This window comes from Mixophyes fleayi, chromosome 2, assembly GCF_038048845.1.
Source record: "Mixophyes fleayi isolate aMixFle1 chromosome 2, aMixFle1.hap1, whole genome shotgun sequence".
Taxonomy (NCBI): domain Eukaryota; kingdom Metazoa; phylum Chordata; class Amphibia; order Anura; family Limnodynastidae; genus Mixophyes; species Mixophyes fleayi.
The window spans coordinates 316,013,748-316,036,432 of NC_134403.1; the positions used below are offsets into that span (position 1 = coordinate 316,013,748).

A 22,685-nucleotide genomic window follows, 5' to 3' on the forward strand; every position below is an offset into this window, starting at 1 on the left:
CCCACCTAGGAACATCCTCCCTTATACGTCACCTGAATAACCTTCATAGTTCAGTGGTTAGTTCAGGAACTGGGGCTAGGACCCTCATCGGTACAGGGACACCTAAATCCCGTGGTCCAGTTGGATACACACCAGCAACACCCTCCTCGTCAACTTCCTCCACAATCTCCATCAGATTCAGTCCTGCAGCCCAAGTCACCAGCCAGACTGAGTCCTCCTCAATACGGGATTCATCCGAGGAATCCTGCAGCGGTACGCCTACTACTGCCACTGCTGCTGTTGCTGCTGTTAGTCGGTCATCTTCCCAGAGGGGAAGTCGTAAGACCGCTAAGTCTTTCACCAAACAATTGACCGTCCAACAGTCGTTTGCCATGACCACCAAATACGATAGTAGTCACCCTATTGCAAAGCGTATAACTGCGGCTGTAACTGCAATGTTGGTGTTAGACGTGCGCCCGGTGTCCGCCATCAGTGGAGTGGGATTTAGAGGGTTGATGGAGGTATTGTGTCCCCGGTACCAAATCCCCTCGAGATTCCACTTCACTAGGCAGGCGATACCAAAAATGTACAGAGAAGTACGATCAAGTGTCCTCAGTGCTCTTAAAAATGCGGTTGTACCCACTGTCCACTTAACCACGGACATGTGGACAAGTGGTTCTGGGCAAACGAAGGACTATATGACTGTGACAGCCCACTGGGTAGATGCATCTCCTTCCGCAGCAACAGCAACAGCTGCATCAGTAGCAGCATCTACAAAATGGCTGCTCATGCAAAGGCAGGCAACATTGTGCATTACAGGCTTTAATAAGAGGCACAACGCTGACAACATATTAGAGAAAATGAGGGAAATTATCTCCCAGTGGCTTACCCCACTTAGACTCTCATGGGGATTTGTGGTGTCAGACAATGCCAGTAACATTGTGCGGGCATTAAATATGGGCAATTTCCAGCACGTCCCATGTTTTGCCCACACCATTAATTTGGTGGTGCAGCATTACCTCAAGAGTGACAGGGGTGTGCAGGAGATGCTTGCGGTGGCCCGCAAAATTGCTGGACACTTTCGGCATTCAGCCAGTGCCTACCGCAGACTAGAGGCACATCAAAAAAGCTTGAACCTGCCCTGCCATCACCTCAAACAAGAGGTTGTGACGCGCTGGAACTCCACCCTCTATATGCTGCAGAGGATGGAGGAGCAGCAAAAGGCCATTCAGGCCTACACAGCCACCTACGACATAGGCAAAGGAGTGGGGATGCGCCTGAGTCAAGCGCAGTGGAGACTGATTTCCGTGTTGTGCAAGGTTCTGCAGCCATTTGAACTTGCCACACGAGAAGTCAGTTCCGACACTGCCAGCTTGAGTCAGGTCATTCCCCTGATCAGGCTGTTGCAGAAGCAGCTGGAGAAAGTGAGGGAGGAGCTGGTAAGCCATTGCGATTACAGCAAGCATGTAGCTCTTGTGGATGTAGCCCTTCGTACGCTTTGCCAGGATCCGAGGGTGGTCACTCTTTTAAAGTCAGAGGAATACATTCTGGCCACCGTGCTCGATCCTCGGTTTAAAGCGTATGTTGTGTCTCTGTTTCCGGCGGACACAAATCTACAGCGGTGCAAAGACCTGCTGGTCAGGAGATTGTCCTCTGAAGAGGACCGTGACATGCCAACAGCTCCACCCTCATTTTCTTCCACATCTATGGCTGCGAGGAAAAAGCTCAGTTTTCCCAAAAGAGGCACTGGCGGGGATGCTGATAACATCTGGTCCGGACTGAAGGACCTGCCAACCATTGCAGACATGTCTACTCTCGCTGCATTGGATGCTGTGACAATAGAAAAAATTGTGGATGATTACTTTGCTGACACCATCCAAGTAGACATGTCAGACAGTCCATATTGTTACTGGCAGGAAAAAAAGGCAGTTTGGAAGCCCCTGTACAAACTGGCTCTATTTTACCTGAGTTGTCCCCCCTCCAGTGTGTACTCGGAAAGAGTTTTTAGTGCAGCGGGGAACCTGGTCAGTGAGCGGCGAAGGAGGTTGCTTCCTCACAACGTTGAAAAAATGATGTTTATAAAAATGAATAATCAATTCCTCAATGAAGTACAGCACTGCCCTCCAGATACTACAGAGGGACCTGTGGTTGTGGAGTCCAGCGGGGACGAATTGATAATGTGTGATGAGGAGGAAGTACACACTGTAGGGGGAGAGGAATCAGAGGTTGAGGATGAGGACGACATCTTGCCTCAGTAGAGCCTGTTTAGTCTGTACAGGGAGAGATGAATAGCTTTTTTGGTGTGGGGGCCCAAACAAACCAATCATTTCAGTCAAAGTTGTTTGGTAGGCCCTGTCGCTGAAATGATTGGTTTGTTAAAGTGTGCATGTCCTATTTCAACAACAGACCTCTCAACTGCAGCTCATCCCTCCTCTGCGGGGATAATGTCTCCTGTGCTCTGACACGTCACTCTGTGTACTCTCAGCCTCAGGATCTGACACTACAGCTACCATGCCTCTTGTAGCAGCCCTCACTCCAGGGCCTCTTCCATGTGCAGTGTCCCCCTCTCTCTTGGGTTCACTATAGTGGCATGGAGTTCTCCCCCTCATCCAGGGCACACATTCCTTGCCCTGGCTCAGTCACCACGCTCAGACTTCCAGGCAATGCTGGGGGAGCCTGGGAGCTTCCACCCCAGGTCCCCAGCTACAACTCTCCTCTCCTGTGTCTTCTCTCTCTTTCTGACACTTTAAAGATCGTGCCTTTAAATGAAAAAGTCAGTCTTCATTGCACGACTATGTGCAAGTGCAACAGGGACATTTTTTTGGGTTTACAAAGTCAAACAATAACACTACGACCCTGTCTGTCTGGGGTCTGTCAATGACGAATTGTCTGGAGCATGTTTTGAGGAGGTATTGTGGCCCCGGTATCAAATTGGGTACCGGGGCCACCCCACTATGCAGTCCAGATACTTGTTTGGTGGAATTCCGACACGTGGAGGGTTTTTTAATTATATTGTGGCCTCGGTACCAAATTGTGTACCGGGGCCACCACACTACGCAGTCAAGATACTTGTTTGGTGGAATTCAGACCAGTTGAGGGTTTTATTATTATATTGTGTGGACCACTCTATCTATACCACACTACAACTCTATACCACTCTATTTCCTACTTTAATTCTATTTAATTCTATTTCCTACTTTAATTCTATTACTAATTAATTACCATAAAGAGGAACAAAAAAAACCAATTTTACCAAAAGTATAATATGACTTAGACTTACAAACACTACACTTGAAAGATCGTGCCTTTAAATGAAAAAGTCAGTCTTCATTGCACGACTATGTGCAACAGGGACAGTTTTTTTCTTTACAAAGTCAACTAATAACACTTGGACCCTGTCTGTCTTTAACATACTTGATGGGATCTCAATGACGAATTGTCTGTAGCATGTTTGGAGGAGGTATTGTGGCCCCGGTATCAAGTTGGGTACCGGGGCCACCCCACTACGCAGTCCAGATACTTGTTTGGTGGAATTCTGACACGTGGAGGGTGTATTTATTTTATTGTGGCCCCGGTATCAAATTGGGTACCGGGGCCACCCCACTACGCAGTCCAGATACTTGTTTGGTGGAATTCTGACACGTGGAGGGTGTATTTATTTTATTGTGGCCCCGGTATCAAATTGGGTACCGGGGCCACCCCACTACGCAGTCCAGATACTTGTTTGGTGGAATTCTGACACGTGGAGGGTTTTTTAATTATATTGTGGCCTCGGTACCAAATTGTGTACCGGGGCCACCACACTACGCAGTCAAGATAGATAGATGCGTATCATAGATAAAGTACATTCAGTGGTGTGGGGCAAATTGAAAAATATTCAAAATGCACTGACATTATCAAAAACAAGAGGTTGTCACACGCTAAAACTCCAACATGTATATGATGGAGAGGATGGAGGAGCAGCCGTATGTGTAGTGTAATGCAGACCTGTTGAAGGTTTTTTATATATTTTATTGTGGTGCCCAGTGCCCACTCCTCTAGGCAGTCCAGGTACATTTATTGGTGCGATTCATAAAAGTTCAGGGTTTTTAATATATTGTGGTGACCCACTCCTCTACGCAGTCCAGGTACAATTATTGGTGCGAATCATAAAAGTTCAGGGTTTTTAATATATTGTGGTGACCCACTCCTCTACGCAGTCCAGGTACATTTATTGGTGCGAATCAAACAAGTTGATGGTTTTCTTATTATATATATTGTGGTGACCCACTCCTCTACGCAGTCCAGGTACATTTATTGGTGCGATTCATAAAAGTTCAGGGTTTTTAAGATATTGTGGTGACCCACTCCTCTACGCAGTCCAGGTACAATTATTGGTGCGAATCATAAAAGTTCAGGGTTTTTAATATATTGTGGTGACCCACTCCTCTACGCAGTCCAGGTACAATTATTGGTGCGAATCATAAAAGTTCAGGGTTTTTAATATATTGTGGTGACCCACTCCTCTACGCAGTCCAGGTACATTTATTGGTGCGAATCAAACAAGTTGATGGTTTTCTTATTATATATATTGTGGTGACCCACTCCTCTACGCAGTCCAGGTACATTTATTGGTGCGATTCATAAAAGTTCAGGGTTTTTAAGATATTGTGGTGACCCACTCCTCTACGCAGTCCAGGTACAATTATTGGTGCGAATCATAAAAGTTCAGGGTTTTTAATATATTGTGGTGACCCACTCCTCTACGCAGTCCAGGTACAATTATTGGTGCGAATCATAAAAGTTCAGGGTTTTTAATATATTGTGGTGACCCACTCCTCTACGCAGTCCAGGTACATTTATTGGTGCGAATCAAACAAGTTGATGGTTTTCTTATTATATATATTGTGGTGACCCACTCCTCTACGCAGTCCAGGTACATTTATTGGTGCGATTCATAAAAGTTCAGGGTTTTTAAGATATTGTGGTGACCCACTCCTCTACGCAGTCCAGGTACAATTATTGGTGCGAATCATAAAAGTTCAGGGTTTTTAATATATTGTGGTGACCCACTCCTCTACGCAGTCCAGGTACAATTATTGGTGCGAATCATAAAAGTTCAGGGTTTTTAAGATATTGTGGTGACCCACTCCTCTACGCAGTCCAGGTACAATTATTGGTGCGAATCATAAAAGTTCAGGGTTTTTAAGATATTGTGGTGACCCACTCCTCTACGCAGTCCAGGTACAATTATTGGTGCGAATCATAAAAGTTCAGGGTTTTTAAGATATTGTGGTGACCCACTCCTCTACGCAGTCCAGGTACAATTATTGGTGCGAATCATAAAAGTTCAGGGTTTTTAAGATATTGTGGTGACCCACTCCTCTACGCAGTCCAGGTACAATTATTGGTGCGAATCATAAAAGTTCAGGGTTTTTAAGATATTGTGGTGACCCACTCCTCTACGCAGTCCAGGTACAATTATTGGTGCGAATCATAAAAGTTCAGGGTTTTTAATATATATTGTGGTGACCCACTCCTCTACGCAGTCCAGAAAGATACCTTTTTGCAACGTTTTGGACTAATAACTATATTGTGAGGTGTTCAGAATACACTGTAAATTAGTGGAAATGCTTGTTATTGAATGTTATTGAGGTTAATAATAGCCTAGGAGTGAAAATAAGCCCAAAAACTTGATTTTTAAACTTTTTATGTTTTTTTCAAAAAAAATCCGAATCCAATACCTTAAATCCGAACCGAGACCTTTCGTCAAGTGTTTTGCGAGACAAATCCGAACCTCAAAAATAACGAAAATCCGGATCCAAAACACAAAACACGAGACCTCAAAAGTCGCCGGTGCACATCCCTAGTTTAAACAAGTTTATGTAAGTGGCAGGTTTAGGCTATGCTATGTCTACCCACGTTTTGTTTCTTTTTATGCATAGCTTTTTTCCCATTATGTTTGAAGTCGTTTTAAATAAGCTTATTTTATTTCTGAAGCACATTGTGAATGAGGTTATGTGAGGTTTTAGATTTTGATTACATGTTTTTTTTTTTTTTTTACAAGCTGTTTTGCAGTAAGATTTCTTTTCATAAGGTTATATTATGTGAAATATATTTTTAGGTGTTTGTCAGTTAGCAATATTTTAAGTGGATCAAGGTGGCACAAAAATAATTTTGTGTTGTTTATACGGGCACCACAACTTGAAACATGGACCCCACCCACCAGTCATTCCTTAGAGGATTCAGTTGTTATTATGAGCGCAGTAGTTGACGCTACTGAACCAAGTCCCACGTTATAACATTGTTGTTCTCTTTCTAGGGAGCATTTTTCCTATTCTCCAGAGTGAAAGACACTGTTCTATATATCGGTCACTGTCTGTTGTCCTTATCAGGCATACACAAAACAGTTGCACCAGCCATAATTAGTGAGTGCAGGGATCATACTTGTGTCAGTGTATGAGTGCACAGAAAGAAGGACTAGTGTTACTTTTCAGTCTGATATTTTGCCTTAGTGTATATAAAAGGCCAACCAAGTAACATATATCCGATGTAGACAAAATTCTTCCCATTCAATCCTCCCAAAACTCCTGAATGGAAAATCAGTACAATTTAGGCTATGCCCCTGGTCGACTAAGACCACGGCCATTTTGTCTACTGAAAACCAGGCTCATACATCCCTTTGTCCCTTTGCATTCAGTGGAAAGTAATATTTCCATCTAAGCACACAGGCTAGAAATGGCTAAATTATAATCTTAATCTGATGAGATTCACAGAGAGGGGACGTTTTCTGAAGTTTTGAAGGACAGCTCCGCACAATGAACCTCTCCTAGCAGGCTCAGTTTTTACCACTGTGGTTTCTAGATTCTTCATCTTAAGGGAACAGTGATGAAAAGGCTCCTACTATTTAGTTAGTGGGCTAGTTTAAGAATAAAAGCAACCGCTTGTTTTGATTAGATTTCCTGGATGACTACCTTCTTGTTGACACTCTAAGCTGGACCAATCGGTGACTTCTTTTCCTGAACATTGCTACTGCTGAAAAACACCACTCTCCATCATTGCACTATACATAGGGGGGATATTTTTTCTGCACCAAGCACCTTTCTATTCATGGTAAAATATTCTTGTAGTCTCAGAAGACTGTACTTAAGAGAAAGTGAAATCTATAAGGAAAATCATGGAAGGTGTCAAATGGCATAGACATGCATTATCAACAGCCTTATTTAATGTTATTTCTTTTTTTCCTTTGCCAGCAAGTCACATGCCTGGTTCCTCTGTGAGGGAAGGACTTTCATTTTGATTTCCCTCTTTTGGAAACTGCTCCACCTTGCCCTGTGGCTAACCTACATCCTCCCCGTTTAGTCTATTGACCTATAACAAGCACAGCGTGACCTGACAGTTACCCATTGACCTTTCAAGTCATAGGATAGATGCAGTGACATTACACAATCGTTTTTGTTTTTTATTTCTCTCTCTATATATGTGTGTGTGTGTGTGTGTGTGTGTGTGTGTATATATATATATATATATATATATATATATATATATATATATATACAAGTTAACCCGTGCATGATACTCATGCATTCTAGTCAAATCAAGCTACTTAAGGTGTTAAAAAGGTTCTTGTCATGCATTTGGGCCATAGCTCAGACCTCAACCACCAACCACTCCCCACTGTCACCCCCGGCAACCACCAACCACTCCCAACTGTCACTTCTCCTTCAAGAAATATATATATTTTTTAAAATCTTTATAAACACTTTTAACAATTAACAAATTTCAGCCCTTTCTTGATTTTTTTTTCCACACACACTAAGAATTTAGTAGGTCAGTGTATAACTCCGCCCAGCAGGTGGCGCTGCAGCTTGGTTTTATTTTTTCCACACAGACAGACAGACTAACACACGCCACTAGACATTTATATTATAGATAATATATATATATATTTATTGTTTGTTGGGCTTCTGTTGTGGGTGGGGCGACCGGTGCGAGCCAGTGGTCGGTGACTAATGAGTGGACCGAGTGGCTAACTAGAAGCAGGGGCGCATGAAATTGTAAATACTGCTTTGTTTAATTGCTGGAAATAGAAGCATTGCTGTCTGTATCATCCTGACATCCTTGAATAAAACTAGCTTTTTGGAGCTCTATTCCGATGGCTAATGATATAATGACTCTGTTGTTAGACCGAGTTGTTAGTTTAGCATAACATAGCTGGGACAGCCTCCTATCGAAACCTCTGTCCCAGCAGAATTTTTAAATGAATGGCTACAAAATACCATCCCTTATCATTACAATAAGGGATGATAATTAATGGGGAGAATATGCGGCCATTCATAAATAGGCCCTAAGGACTGTTATGTTTTTGCGAAGGCATAGTACTGTAGGCAGTGTGTTTCTATATGTATATATACACCCTGTTCAAAAGCCAATTTGCAATAGCAAAAGGAGGATTGCAGTGGTCCATGTGCGATGCCCAAGAAGGTGTTGTATGTGTGGGCTCACAGGTAAGTATCTTGAGATTAAAATTACCTTTAGTGTGAAGGGAGACCTATCGTCCTCTGGATCTGCAATGAAGTTCTCCCCCCGTGGCCAGGGGCGGATCTAGAAATTTTTACTACCCCGGGCGATGTAGGGGGGGCGATTTAAGCCCCGCCCCTTTCTAACTTCTAAGGCTGCCGGCGTCTGCACAGTATGTGCAGGTCCGTTCGGCAGTGATAATGTGCTGTCCCGCTGCTCTGATTGTGTTTAAAACACAATCAGAGCAGCCGGGCAGCACATTATCACTGCCGAACGGACCTGCACAGTGTGCAGCCGCCGGCAGCAAGCCCCTGCCCATGGCAGAGAGACAGTATTTCCCCACGTAAAGTCAAAACGGATTGAAGACCAACACAGACTTTACTGTACTGAATAACAGCAAATATGTGTTGAAATTTTATTAAATTCCTCCCACTCCTTCATACCAGCAACAGCTAAATTACTAATCAATATTAGCAAGTATGTTACCAATAAATTCAATGTTGCACTTAAGACTTCAGAACCAAAACATACAATAAATGGAATACTTGACATAAACAGTTTTAAAATTTTATTTATACATACATACTGTATATATAATTTCTTGTGCTCTATGTGACGATGGCATTGGGAGAATATACCTCTGCTAATGCAACCCCTATTAAAGGAATTCTCTTACTGTGTCTTTACATTCAGTGTAATACTAAAGTGGCTTGTGTTTTTCCTCTATTTTCTCCTTCCACAAGGCTCCTCAGCCCTCTCTCTGTTACGCTGCTTCCATGCTGAATTACTGTCTCCCTAACTCTATCCCCTTCCCTGTCAGCTTGGCTGTTATCCAGTTGTTCCAATTGCATTCTGGAGCTTGTAGTTAAATGGCCCAAAAATGGCTGCCAGCACCTTTGCTGTGTTCTAAAGTGATACCTTGCATAGCAGGATGTTACACATGTACCTCCACGATCATTGTTAAATAGGCCTATGTCAGTCTTTGCTTGGGGAAGATATTAATGTTGATAGATAGATTAAGTCCTATCTCCAACAAAAAACCTGTCCAGAGACGGGTCTTTTTCAAGTTTAATAAGAAGCAGCACAGTGGCCTAGTGGTTAGCACTTCTACCTCACAGCACTGGGGTCATGAGTTTGATTCCCGACCATGGCCTTATCTGTGTGGAGTTTGTATGTTCTCCCTGTATTTGCGGGTGCTCCGGTTTCCTCCCACACTCCAAAAACATACTGGTAGGTTAATTAGCTGCTATCTAAATTTACCCTAGTCTCTCTCTCTGTCTGTGTTGTGTGTGTATATTAGGGAATTTAGACTGTGAGCTCCTATGGGGCAGGGACTGATGTGAATGAGTTCTCTGTACAACGCTGCAGAATTAGTGGGGCTATATAAATAACTGATGATGATGAAGGTCTTTCCATGGAGGAAGGGAGATCATGTAATGATCTGTATCCTTCTGATGCCTCTTTCTCCTTGTCACTCACCACACTGTGAGTGCTTCTTCCCGTGTGTTTAGGAACCGTGGCCGTCCACCATCCTGAGGGTCTGCGCATGCGCAGCCCTTTCAAAACCTTCAATACCTGTCCCTTTACTTAATTGGCTGATCAGGCAACAATCCCTATTTAAAGCACCTGCTGTCCATACCTCGTTGCCTGATCTTGGAGTCTCATTCCCCATGAGCCTCTGAAGGTGTTCCTGTGTTTCCTCATGTATTCAGCGCTGCTGATTCCTGTGGTTTCCAGACCACTTCTACTCCTGTGGTTTCCAGACCACTTCAACTCTCTTGTGTTTCATCGTGACTGTTAGCTGATTCCTATCCGCTGCCTCCGTGCACTACAGTCCTCAGACCACTTCAACTCACCTGTGTTTCATCGTGACTGTTAGCTGATTCCTATCCGCTGCCTCCGTGCACTACAGTCCTCAGACCACTTCAACTCTCCTGTGTTTGATCGTGACTGTTTGGCTGATTCCTATCCGCTGCCCCCGTGCACTACAGTCCTCAGACCACTTCAACTCTCCTGTGTTTCATCGTGACTGTTTGGCTGATTCCTATCCGCTGCCTCCGTGCGCTACAGTCTTCAGCTCATCTCAACTCTCCTGTGTTTCCTCGAGACTGCTACAACTGATTCCTATCCGCTGCTCTCCGTGCTCAACAGTTCCAGCTCAGCTCTACTCTCCCGTGTTTCATCGTGGCTGCACCTGCTGGTTGCTATCCGCTACCTCCGTGTACCTGCAGAGTCCTGCTGGCTGCTACTCCTCAGTTCTACTCGTGTCTGCAGCAGCTGATCCACTCTCCGTGCTTCTCAGTGTTCCTGCTGGTGTCTACTCGCCAGTCTGCATCGGATCTGCGCCTCACTGCTTTCATCTCGTCTAGACCATCGCTACTCTTCAGGGTCCTCCAGGAGTCCAGTTCTACATACTACTGCTTCCTGAGTATTTGTTTCCCTGCTGGTCTACCTACCTGTGCGCTGCACCTACTTGATTACCGCTTCACCCTCCAGGGACTTCGCATCCTGCCGGCCTCCAGCCGTTCAGGTATCTCTGCACTCGTGTCTGACAGCCTGCTCCTGAACCACGGTATGCATACTTCTCATTGACTGTGCTGGTGTATTGCATATCTTGCTGGACTGAGTTGTTCTCCTCTGGAGCTTACTATCCGCTGAGACTTTTGCCATCATTGACTGTGTTATCTTTTGCCCGGATAGTTTCTATGACTTTGTATTATTGCAGTGCTGTTCAGTCATTACTATATTGTGCATGTCACTGTGGATCAAGTTCAAGGTGCCCGTGTATCCTCTGTATTGCAGTCTCTCCCCGTGCTCCTCCTCACTCATATATTCAGTGGTACAACTTGCTAGAGGCAGACCACTGATTCCTGTTTCCTGTGTCACCTGTGCCAGTGTCCTCTCACATAGCAGTGGTACAACTTGCTAACGCAGACCACTGACTCCCCGGATACCTTCACCTGGATTCTATTCCTTCACCCAGACAGTGGTACAACTTGCTAAACGCAGACCGCTGACTCTCATCATCTCCTCGTTTCTGTTGGACATTCCTCCTCACTATAGCAGTGGTACAACTTGCTACCGCAGACCACTGACTACCCTCACGTGTCCTTTGTCCATTCAGTTCCTCGTGTATTTCTACATATATATTACCAGTGCTGCTAGTCATAGACTTTCCCGAGCATCTCTATCATCTGCTGTCTCCTGTTCCGTGATCACCCCGCTACCAGAGTACCATATTACCATCTATACTGCTCTGGTAAGCTTATCACCTGGTGATCCCTGGGTAAAGACTCCTAGTGCCCGTGACACTCCTCCTGTGGAGACATGACGTAGAAGTGGGTCTTCCAATCAAATCTTCTTCCACAGACAGGTTATTGAATAGCAGTCACAACGGGGATATAAACCTGGATGGAGCTGGGGGATGTAGGTGAAAGCCTGCCAGGCTACTAGTGGCACGCGGGCTCCTGGTGCTCATCAATGATCTCCAGGAAACAATAATAAACAAATTTGCCTGTAAGATAAAGATAAGATAAATATGAATTAAAGTTGATTTCCCCATTTAAAATAAATAAACTGAAAATACTTTGAGTCTTCTTATAATTATTGTTAATCAACAGCGTTGTGTGGTCAGTTTAAAGATATATTTTGACGTAAAAAGATTATATACTAAATCCTACATTTTTCGCTCCCACACAAGGCACATGATGTCTAGACACTGCGAGTAGCCCTTTAATATCTAATTTTAGCAGTGGCGGATGCCCTCTCACATGTGTTGTGGTCAGTTTCCACTCTGCCATAAGTCTTCCTTCCTCACAGTTAGACCGTAAACACAAGCACGCTGAGGAGGAAGTTTCCCATTTCACAACAATTACAAATCTTACATCAGAAACTATTTACCAACAATCCCAAAAAAGCTCTTGTTCTTTGGAAGTAAAAGTGAATCTTGGTTATGATATGACCATCAATTACAATGTTAGTACACCATGTTGAGAGTAATTTGCTAGTGCTCCGTTGCCTTTATATACAAGGTGAAAATTTTTATACAGGGGGTTTCTTTCAAGGCAAGATGGACAGTCTATTTGTATTAATTTTCTATAAAAATGTAATAAAACATGTTGTAAAACATACACTGAGGATCTTCTTAGTATTATGTGTAGATATTGGGGCAGCACAATTACTAGTGTCCAAGTGTCTCTGCAACTTTTAATAAAGAGTAGGTCTCGGGAGACTAAAGGGTGAAAGAGTTAAAGGAGGCAATATTGTATATATATGAATCTGATAACAACGGGAGGTTACCGTTATGCTGGCGGTACCACAAAACCCAGACTCTGTGGCTGTTCCAGTTGCATTGACTTTCTGACTAAATTAGCTGTTCTTTATTTAGGCATTACTCCATACTTGCCAACTTTTCCTCGTTGGCTTCAGGGAGATCCTGGGGGAGGTGGGTGTGCGTTTGGGGCTAAGATGACGCGATATTTGCGTCTTTGAGCCCCCCGCCACCACTTATCTATTGCGGGGGCGAGAACCAGGAGGTTGCCCTGCTCTCCCGGGAGCCCGTGAGGTCTCCCAGAAATGCGGGAGTCTCCCGGACATTTCAGGAGAGTAGCCAACTATGCGTTAAAGAAAAGCAGCTAATGAATCTCTAGAGAAGTGTCTTTTACATTTCTGTCTCCATTACTGAAGTCATGCTGTCTTACCTGTCAGTCTTTCATTAAATCTTGGTCTCCATGAAAATGGCCACCTCCATAGGCATCAATACATGGACGTAGGACACAATTTCTGAACTGTGTAATCATGCCACAGATGGCGAAGCCAACAACGTCTTGTACTGGCTCAGCATCAGGGAGAATGCCAGACTCTTCAGGGAGAGAGGGAGATAACCCCTATTTCAGGGAGTCTCCCTGACATTCAGGGAGAGTTGGCAAGTATGCATTGCTCCCCTCCTGTACAGTCGTCTGTTTTATGATTAAATGTCATGTTTTTTGTGAAATTTCCCGACTGTATCATGAAGGACATTTGTGACATCCTCCATGGAGGCTGCATGCCGGGTTCTATGGATAAACGTGGTCAGGGATGGTTGTGAAGCTTTTTTTCTTCAAAATATAATCTTTTCAAAACACCCCTTTTTTCCACTTACTATGTTATTTAGTTACATGAGTGAAATTTGCCATGGTATTTTAATGGAGAACTCAAACGAAATATTTCTAAAAAAATCATTTAACCCCCAACTTTCAGTGCACTTTTTTATTTTTGTATCCTTTTACCCAGAAAAAATAGCTTTTTTTTGTTGTTATTATTTCCTCTTATTAAAGCTGAGGCATGGGGATATCCACTCCAAGTTGATTTCATTACTGGGGACTGTTGGTTACTCTCAAAGTACTACCTGCCCCATCATACCTTACCTTAGTGACTACACTTTCTCGTCTCAGCCAGAAAGGATTGAACCTGAAAAATTGCAGTGCTGTAATGCTTCTTTATGTGCACAAATCCACCTACATGTCCACTAAGCACAAATTAAGGTGTGAGCCCAGTGCCCAGTCTTTAGTAACACCTACATAAAATCACTCTGGTCTTAGATTTACAGCTTGGCTGATACTCCAGAAAATATGCATAGTGGAGAGTACAAACATCACATCAGTCCAGCTTACTAGTGCTTTACAACCACCCCCTTTATACATTTAAACTATTCTGTGCTTCTCCTAAAATACCGCTCTTTTTAGCTTCACTTATGTTCTCAAGTAATCAAGGGGGTAAGAAGATATTGGAACTGGCGTTAATACATGAGTAAATTTTGTATGTTTGAAGCTTTTAATTGCATTAGTTGAAGTGCACTTAATAAGGCATTTTCCTGCAGAAGTGCAACTGGAAGGTGCACAGCACATCCCGCTATACTGATTAGATGAGACACAACTTCCAGGACCTCACAGTACTGGAAAATTCGAGCCCTTTTCCCTCATGCCCTACTGGAAAGCTGGGAACCCGCTAAATACTCCCCCTCCCCCCCCCCCTTTTTAAAGTTTAAATAATCCCATCCTGCAAAATAATTTCTCCTTTGAGGATTCCAGTGCAATACTAGGCCCACTTGTAAGCATAGTCTGTACTCGGCAAGAAACGCTTCCTATCCATCCAACACTTATCACCAACTGATGCAAACATTAAAATATCCTTGCTGATGCCGCAATATTGCAAATTCATGTGCTTACCTGGAAATAAAAATGCAACTGCACCAAAGTAGGCTCATAACGTAAGCTGTGATTTTACAACTTTGTGGCTCGTCAATAAACGACTCCATGCTGGCATAAATCCAGCATAGGGGACAGGCAAAGAAAACTGCTCATGTCTGTCCCATGGGACCCCTTCCTTTACAGTACAGCTACCTCTTGAGTGTTGGGTTTCCACAGGATTGTGGGAAGATCCCTAGTGCTATCAGCACAGGGCAGGTTAAACCTGGGTTCGATTTCCATAGGGAATCCAGCCCTGTGCTGGCCAGCCTGAGTCTAGTATGGCAGGGGCACCCCATGCTGCAGGTTTCCCTGCTATAGAGACATCAGCCCAGACTGGCAAAGCCTAGAGCTGGTAATAGTAAAATGGGGAGGACCCCAAGCTTATCCAAGCTGTTGGGGGGTGCCATTTTTTGTTTTGGGGGGGATTTGTTTTTTTACATGTTTTGCTGTTTGTTTATACTGTTTATATATGTCGACATTTTGAATTTTAAACGTAGAGCCCTGTCCAAAATTTACATGTCGTAATTTTAACTGTCGACATTATGAACCTGTAGACATTACTACTGTCGAACTTATAATGTATCAACAATATTCCTGACATTATGCTGTAAACATTTTGACTGTTGACATTTCATCGACAATCCGTCTACATGATAAATAAGTGTGATGTGTATTTATAAAAATATTTTACTGTATTAAGTATTTCAATATCTTATTTCTCAACTTGTTTATTCTGGTTCATAGATTTTTTTGGTGGTCCCCGGCCTCTGCCCTCGCATCAACCTCTTTCTTTCCAAGAACCCCATTGTTACCCCACTTTCAACGAGGGAACCAACAACCAACCACATTGTGCCATCTCTTGCCACAGAGTCCCACAGGTTGGTCAATAACTTTATTATGTGTTTTTGTTTAATCATATGTGTCTAATTTACTTCCTTTGAATGTATTAGCTATTTTGGTTCTTTTTTGTATTAACCCTTCCACTTCCTCTTATACTAATTGAAATGTTTCTCTCAGTCCTTCCTCTACCCACATCTCTTTCCCTCTTTGACTTTTTTTTAGCAAATATTTCTTTATATTTTACTTCTATTTAACCTAACTACATATTGTTCAAGTTATATTTGTGTTGAGATATAATTAACTACTTTTATTTTTCTTTGCCAGCTGCACAATTCTTATGTTTCCCGGTCAGATTCCTGCTTTGCGAATTCAGCTCTTTCTTCTGCCTATGGTACTACTGCAGTTCAGTGCATACCGTCCAACCCTGAACCCAAGCCACTGTCCCACTACTCTGAACCTGGTGATAGATATGCCACTGACACCTTCCCTTCTGCTCCATCTGTATCCATGCAATGTATTTCTCCAAACCTCCTAATGCAGGATCAGGATCTGTTGTTTCCACCAGCATCCTGCCCCAAACATCCTTACACCTCTGTGACCACAGATACCACAATCTTAAATCAAAGTGTACCCCCCTCCATCCATGCAGATGTTTACCCCAGATATGCAGAACCTTCCATACATATTGATACTTCCCATGTCTTTCCAATGCCCAAAGCACATACACGAAATTCAACCAACAAACTCAGAAGGTCTTCTACTGAAGGATCAACAAGACTCCTCTCCACTGTCATACAGGCACACACTTCAGGTAACGAGAAGCAGGATGTACAGAAATTAGATGACATTTGGTCAGAGGGAGTAGTGAAATAGCAACCTATCCCTAAATAGAGGTGTTAATATTTAAGATTAAAGGTTTTCCTACACTCATAGTAGTTGTTGATAAATTTAGCTATTTGACCAAATAATACCTACATTATAGCATGTATGGCTAATTGGGCGACCATCCTATCCAATCAAAACTTGATGTAAATGGATTGGAATTGATTGATCACGATAGGAAAATCCAGTCTGCCGATCAGTGAATGTATGGCGTCATTCGCTGACTGGAATAAGAAATTCCATGAGGCCTTGTAAGATCTAACTGTTCAGCCCGTTTGCTGAATGGCCATATATGTGTCCGCTTTGACCAGAGTGTATTACAATAAATCATCTTCGCTAAAATTAATTGCATAATTGCATAATGCAAACTGTATCAGACTGTTAAAATATTAATATTTAAATGCAATTTATTATTCCACATGTGTAACATTGCCATCAATTCAAGCTGGACCTTTTTTGGAATTGTCCAAAAAATGTATTTAGTGTTAATTTTTAGGTGGTAGGTTCCTGGAGGGTTTCAGAAGTTTGCAACACTTTACAAAAAATGCTTGAAAGGCCAATCAAAGTCAGGGTTCATAGGCGATTATTCATGAAGAGACAGTCATGCTGGAAAGTCGCGCCTCATATCTATTTCTGAGACTATTGTATATTTTTCCAGCAGCTAAGCCAGACTCTTCTGCAGAGATGCCGTCTTGTGGGCGAAAAGGACTCAATACAACGGTAATCACTGTGACTTATTAATTCTGATTGTAGTAAGGTGCAGTTCAGGGTTAAAAGAGTTTTCTACCCTCTTAAATGCTCTAATTCTCTGGCAGTTAGTTCTATGATCAGTAGATCATACAGCTCTTTCAACCTTGTACCATTTTGATCCCTCCTACCCTTCATAGTTAAATGGGAATCGGGCTAAAAAGTTCTGAATTGACCGATGACACTTAAAATAAAGTGTGTACAGCAATACTGTTAAATACTACAAACAATTATGGTTAATAAAGTCTTGACATATCAAGTGCAAAAATATTTTCTCAGTACACGTAGTATTATAGCAGAATGTGTGGAGGGGATAATAAATCTCCCCCCTACTGTTGCACTCACTTTCAAGTGTAGTAAATCCACCAAGTTCTCAGAGATGCTTTTCTTTGGTCTGTGTTACTCCAGAATCCAGATACACATCACTAAGCTAAAAGATCTGCCACATTACCTTTCATTTACCATAAAAAAAGAAACTACAACACTTATAACCTGAAATTGCTTAAGCATATCAAAAGTTTGACAGAATATCTGGGATATTTCAATAACCATTCGTACCAGATATAAGTTAGTTTGCCTCTCAAGGCTATATGATGATACAAGTCCCATGTGTTTTTTCTCCATAAAACACCTAAATGAAAAGTACCTGCCAGAAGAACTGGTTGGTTTTCCTGACTGCTGGCAGGTACATTTTAGGAGTCAGTTAGCCATAATTATTATTATTACTACAGTCAGGATACCAGGTATATCTGGTCCAATTCTGCCTACTTCATGATGGCAGAGGTGCCTTACTATGCCAGGGAAGCCTACCCAGTACCTTCTAGGAATCCCATAGTCACTGAGGCAAATGCAGTTAGAAAAGTACAACAATACATTTATTGTAGTAAACAAAATCACTAGAATATTATATACAAACAGTAAATAAATACCAGGCAGATTTACCACATTATCTGTCCCTTACCCCACTAGCCTATGGATCTATCTCAGCTGCATCTGTAGTCCACTGGTAGATAACAGCAACTCAACAACAGCCACCTTGTACCTTCCAAGAAATAATCCTCAGAATTAACACTCCCTCCTTCCCTTGAGTGGTTCCTTATATCCAGGGTCAAATTTCCACAGTACTTTCCCCTCCCTGGGCAAACCCCTGGCTCTCTCCCTCTTGAACATTGGTGGGTGCTGGACTAGGGGGTTGGAGGGGGAGTGGAGATGAACTGTCCTTCCACAGTGGCTCTCCTGCTAGGTTCTAGACAAAATGTATGGACCAGTCCTATAGAGGACAATGGATACTAATTGGCCTTCCCCTCCTTCAGATTTAGGATAACACTCAGCCCTTACTGAAGTTAACCCCTTACACTACTTTGTGATGTCACAGGATCTCCAGCAGTCCCATGATTCCTAGAGAAAGGAGGGGTAGAATGAATGTAGCTACAGCCCCCTTACCTGTATCCTGCAACTGGATCCCACCCGATCCTTACCCATAACCCACCTGGCTTCAATTTGAGAACAATACAAACAGCATCACTGCAGTAACAACAAACACATTTTTACCATGGGTAACATGGAATGAAGAAGTCTCTTATATAGGCATGGCTACGATGTCCACTTATCCGTATATAATTAGACACCACATTTGTACTCTGGTGAGCTGGGGAACATAAACAGGGCTATAAAATGTACATGTTGTACTACTCCATATTTTGTGAGAAACAAGGGACAGGCTGGTTAAGGTGTTATCAGTTGTTTCAACACAACTACCAATGCTCATAGGAGTTTCTATGATTTCTTTACCATAATTGGTGTAAATGTTTTTTAAGTGCCATAGGTCAATTCCTAACTTTTTAAGCTTATTTTGAATTTTGGAGTGTGGTAGTACTTCATAGACTTGACCATTCTGCTAGGCATATATAGTATCAGTACTTGAGGGGTTTACGTATTTGTTTTAAATGGGAAATTGATCTGGTGGATGAGGACTGGAGTTGTGCTAGGATGAATGCTACACAAAAGAACCATTAACATTTTGCCTTGGAATTAACTTATAAGTTCTTATTCCAGTTGCACCTTTGCGCAAATGCAAAAAGCTAATTTTGTCCCACGCTGCTTCACATATGGTAGAGTTGTCTAAGAGTTAGGAGGATATCAGGTTGTATGAAATGTAATTCTCATTATTCCTTCAAGGTTTGGAGGTCTTTCTGTACAAGAAAATAGATGATAATAATAATTACCATTATTAGGGGGGAAAACTATTTATTTGGCTGGAGATTACCTTTACAGCTGGTACATTTCTATCTTTATACCATATCTACCTTCTTCTGCCATTAAGTTTTGAGAGCAGTAGCAAGTTCAGTTCCTCAAACTGTACATGTTGCTATTCTGCTGGCCAACTAGATTTTAGTCTGTCCTTTTAATTAGAAACATCCAGCAAAGCTTTCAAAAAATCCACAAATTTGACACCTTCTGAAATAGCTATGTGCATGTAATATGATTGCATGTTATCACTTGCTTCCCAATATTTTAAAGGCAAACAAGAGCACTAAAGATTTCCTACATCAAGGGGCGTGACATTTAATGGCCAGGAGGAAGGGGGTCGTCTGGCAATTCTGGTCCCCTCCACAGCCCCCAAACACACACACACTTTCTATACATTATCTAAGGCACGATCAAAGACAGAACTATCATAGTTGAATAGGAGCAGCTGCTACGTGCCTATTCCCACCTTAGGCTCTGGGTCTTGTAGCATCTGCACCCCAGGTAACCACGGAAGTTACTGCAGAAATGATACTGCGCACATCCTAATACTGTGTTTTAGAATAATTGATATCCCAATGAAAGGAAAAGGGACTGGGGGTATTTCACTGCATAAGACCGAGCAATAATCTCATAGAAGTGATATTAAATGACTTATAGTGTCTGCATTACTCCCCAGACAGCCGGTAGGTCGGATGGCGTGTCTATTCCTGGCATTAATGTACCACCTGTTCCTTCGTCCTCCACACGAGGTGCTCTTGGTTTTCCTTCCCCTCCTCCAGCAATATTCCTGAGTCCTGTTTTATGTTCCCCAAACAACAATACAGTTTCAGGGACCACAAATTTAGCAAGTCCTCCTCTGCTGCCTAAAGCAGAAAGACTGTCACCAACATCAGGCTGTGGTGAGTATGCGGTCACAAATGCTGCTCTTGACCAGAATACCCTCATCTGTTATAATATATGCATATTGGAATTACATTGTAGCGCATACAGTATGAAAGTGTACTTGTCACACACTCGATCATGAGGTAACCATTATTTTGTGGGCTGAAACAATATTCATAGAATATAGCGTCTAAATTTACTCCGTACTTGCGCACTGCCCTGGAATGTCCGGGAGACTCTGGAATTCAGGGTAGGTTTCCCAGACTCTCGGGAGAGCAGGCCATCATCATTATCCACGTTTATTTATATAGCGCCAGCAAATTCCATAGCGTTTTACAGTTGGGGATAAACACAGTAATAAACAATACTGGGTAAAACAGATAAAGAGGTAAGAAGGCCCTGCTAGCAAGCTTACAATATATAGGTCAATGGGAGTCAGATACCGGCGGTTAAATCTACATATTATATATTGGTCCTGCTAGATTGCAAAGGTAAAAAGTTGTTTGTATACTAGGTGATCCAGTCACACAGCAATGTTGGTCTGGAATCAGAGGGTTTATGTCTTGTGTGGATTCTGGGGATTCTGGGATCTCCCGTTGTGGAGAAATCTATAGTTGGCAAGTGTGATTTGGTGGTCACTAATTACATCACTGAAGCATGAAACACTTGTGCCTCAATCTTCAGTGATGTCACTAGCATATAGTGAACTCAAAGTCATCTACAGCCACTGATGCACTTTATTTGCTAAATAATACATTTGTTATCGCATAGGTAAATTGCAAGTGAAAATATACATGAATCTATTCATAATTTGCTTTTGCGAATTAAACTCTTGTGTACAAACAACAAATGCAGTACTTGCCAGTAGAAGAGTATTGCTATACTTTGCTTCATATCATACAGATTCTAACACATTTTAAACCTCTTTAGATTCAGTGGAATGAGCATATCTTAGGTATAGAGGTTTATAGCAGATAAAAAATTCATCTGTTTTTACAAATTTTTCTTTGGGCATTTGGCTTTTTAGGTGATGACCGCAAAGACTCGCTGACTGTGCCATGTTCCCAGACTCCCAACTGTTGGAGCAGATCTGACAGTAAGAAGGTGAGTATAGGTGATCATGATGTAACAAGAAAGTGCTCAATGCACACTTCTACTGTACTAGTGCTGAAAACTAACAAATTGTCAGTGGATAAGATTGTTATTTTTAAGACATTTAGGACATTGTTTAGCATTGGCTATATCGAATGTAGGTAGAAAACCACATGCCAAAAAAATATAAAATGTACATATGTATTGTCACGGAATTGCAGAGACGCCCGCTAACCGGTATTGGCACAACTGAACAGGGAGGCGCGCAGTCTAACGTACCACCGGTATTCACCAGGGACCCCCGCAAGGGTTTTGGGCTTAGCTGCAGAGAGTACGCAGCTCGCGGTTCTCCAAGACAGTCACCGGTGTAGCGACAGTAGTGGACAGGTGTATTTAGGCAATCCAGGTCAGAGCCAACCGAGCGGTGCAGCACACAGGGAAGATCCAGAGAGAAGTCAGGTCAAGCCAAATAGTCAAACCAGCCGGGCAGCGAGGTACCAAAAGGAAACACAGGAGAATAGTCACAGGAAGCCGAGTCAGAACCGAAGTACACAGGATCAGAAGTACAGGAAACGCTGGAGCAGGAGTGAACCAATACTCTGGCACTAGACAGGTGTCAGAGGCTGCTTTATATACCATTAGGTGCCTCCTGATTGGGTTAGGGAGATTTTGGCAGTCAGACATGGAGACTGCTGACAGGAAGGCAGAGATAGCGTCACGCTGCTAGGCAACAGGACGCGACTGCCGAGAAGGTGCAGGCGTCCGTCTCCTGCACCAAGTGTCAGTGCAGAGACGGCGCCTGACATGTATGTTGAGTTGGACGCATCTTAAAGAGTTTTACAACTCAGAAAACAGTAGTATTTGCACCATGCCTACAAGCCTAACAATAGCCTATAGATGCAGTGTTAGTAGTAAATGCTAAAGGCACATTACCCCACTTGTACACACAATCATAATATAATGAAGTGTCAATAGAGAATAGTGTTATTAATAAATGCGGAAGGCGTATTTTTCATACAAGATGTTAATAAATTCAAACACCTCCACAACCATTGTTTACCTCTATACGAGGTGCAATGGGAATCTTCTTTCCTGCAGTAGTCCAAATGGAAATGACAAATACGTAATAGATGTCCGCGACTTAATATAATATAGCTGCAACACTAATACTTTACCTGGAGGGGTCAGTATGCAATCGGCCAATCACAAGAGACTAGTTAGTGTTGCTGATAGTCATAATCATCATCATCACCTATCTTTTCACTAGCCCCCCAGTACATGTAAAAG

At 42.6% G+C, this 22,685-nt stretch overlaps 1 protein-coding gene across 6 annotated transcripts in view; it reads left to right on the forward strand.

Annotated features, from left to right (window-relative positions):
* Positions 1–22,685, forward strand: part of MLXIPL (MLX interacting protein like) — a 102,945-nt gene that overhangs the window by 70,415 nt on the left and 9,845 nt on the right. For 3 of the 6 annotated variants that reach the window (XM_075196649.1, XM_075196651.1, XM_075196652.1), the window contains exons 8-12: positions 15,450–15,583; positions 15,870–16,356; positions 17,086–17,147; positions 20,101–20,323; positions 21,334–21,410. In XM_075196649.1, the coding sequence (XP_075052750.1) occupies positions 15,450–15,583; positions 15,870–16,356; positions 17,086–17,147; positions 20,101–20,323; positions 21,334–21,410 (983 nt within the window). The remainder of the gene's footprint in view (positions 1–15,449; positions 15,584–15,869; positions 16,357–17,085; positions 17,148–20,100; positions 20,324–21,333; positions 21,411–22,685) is intronic. The other 3 variants (XM_075196650.1, XM_075196653.1, XM_075196654.1) reach the window with 3 other exon arrangements.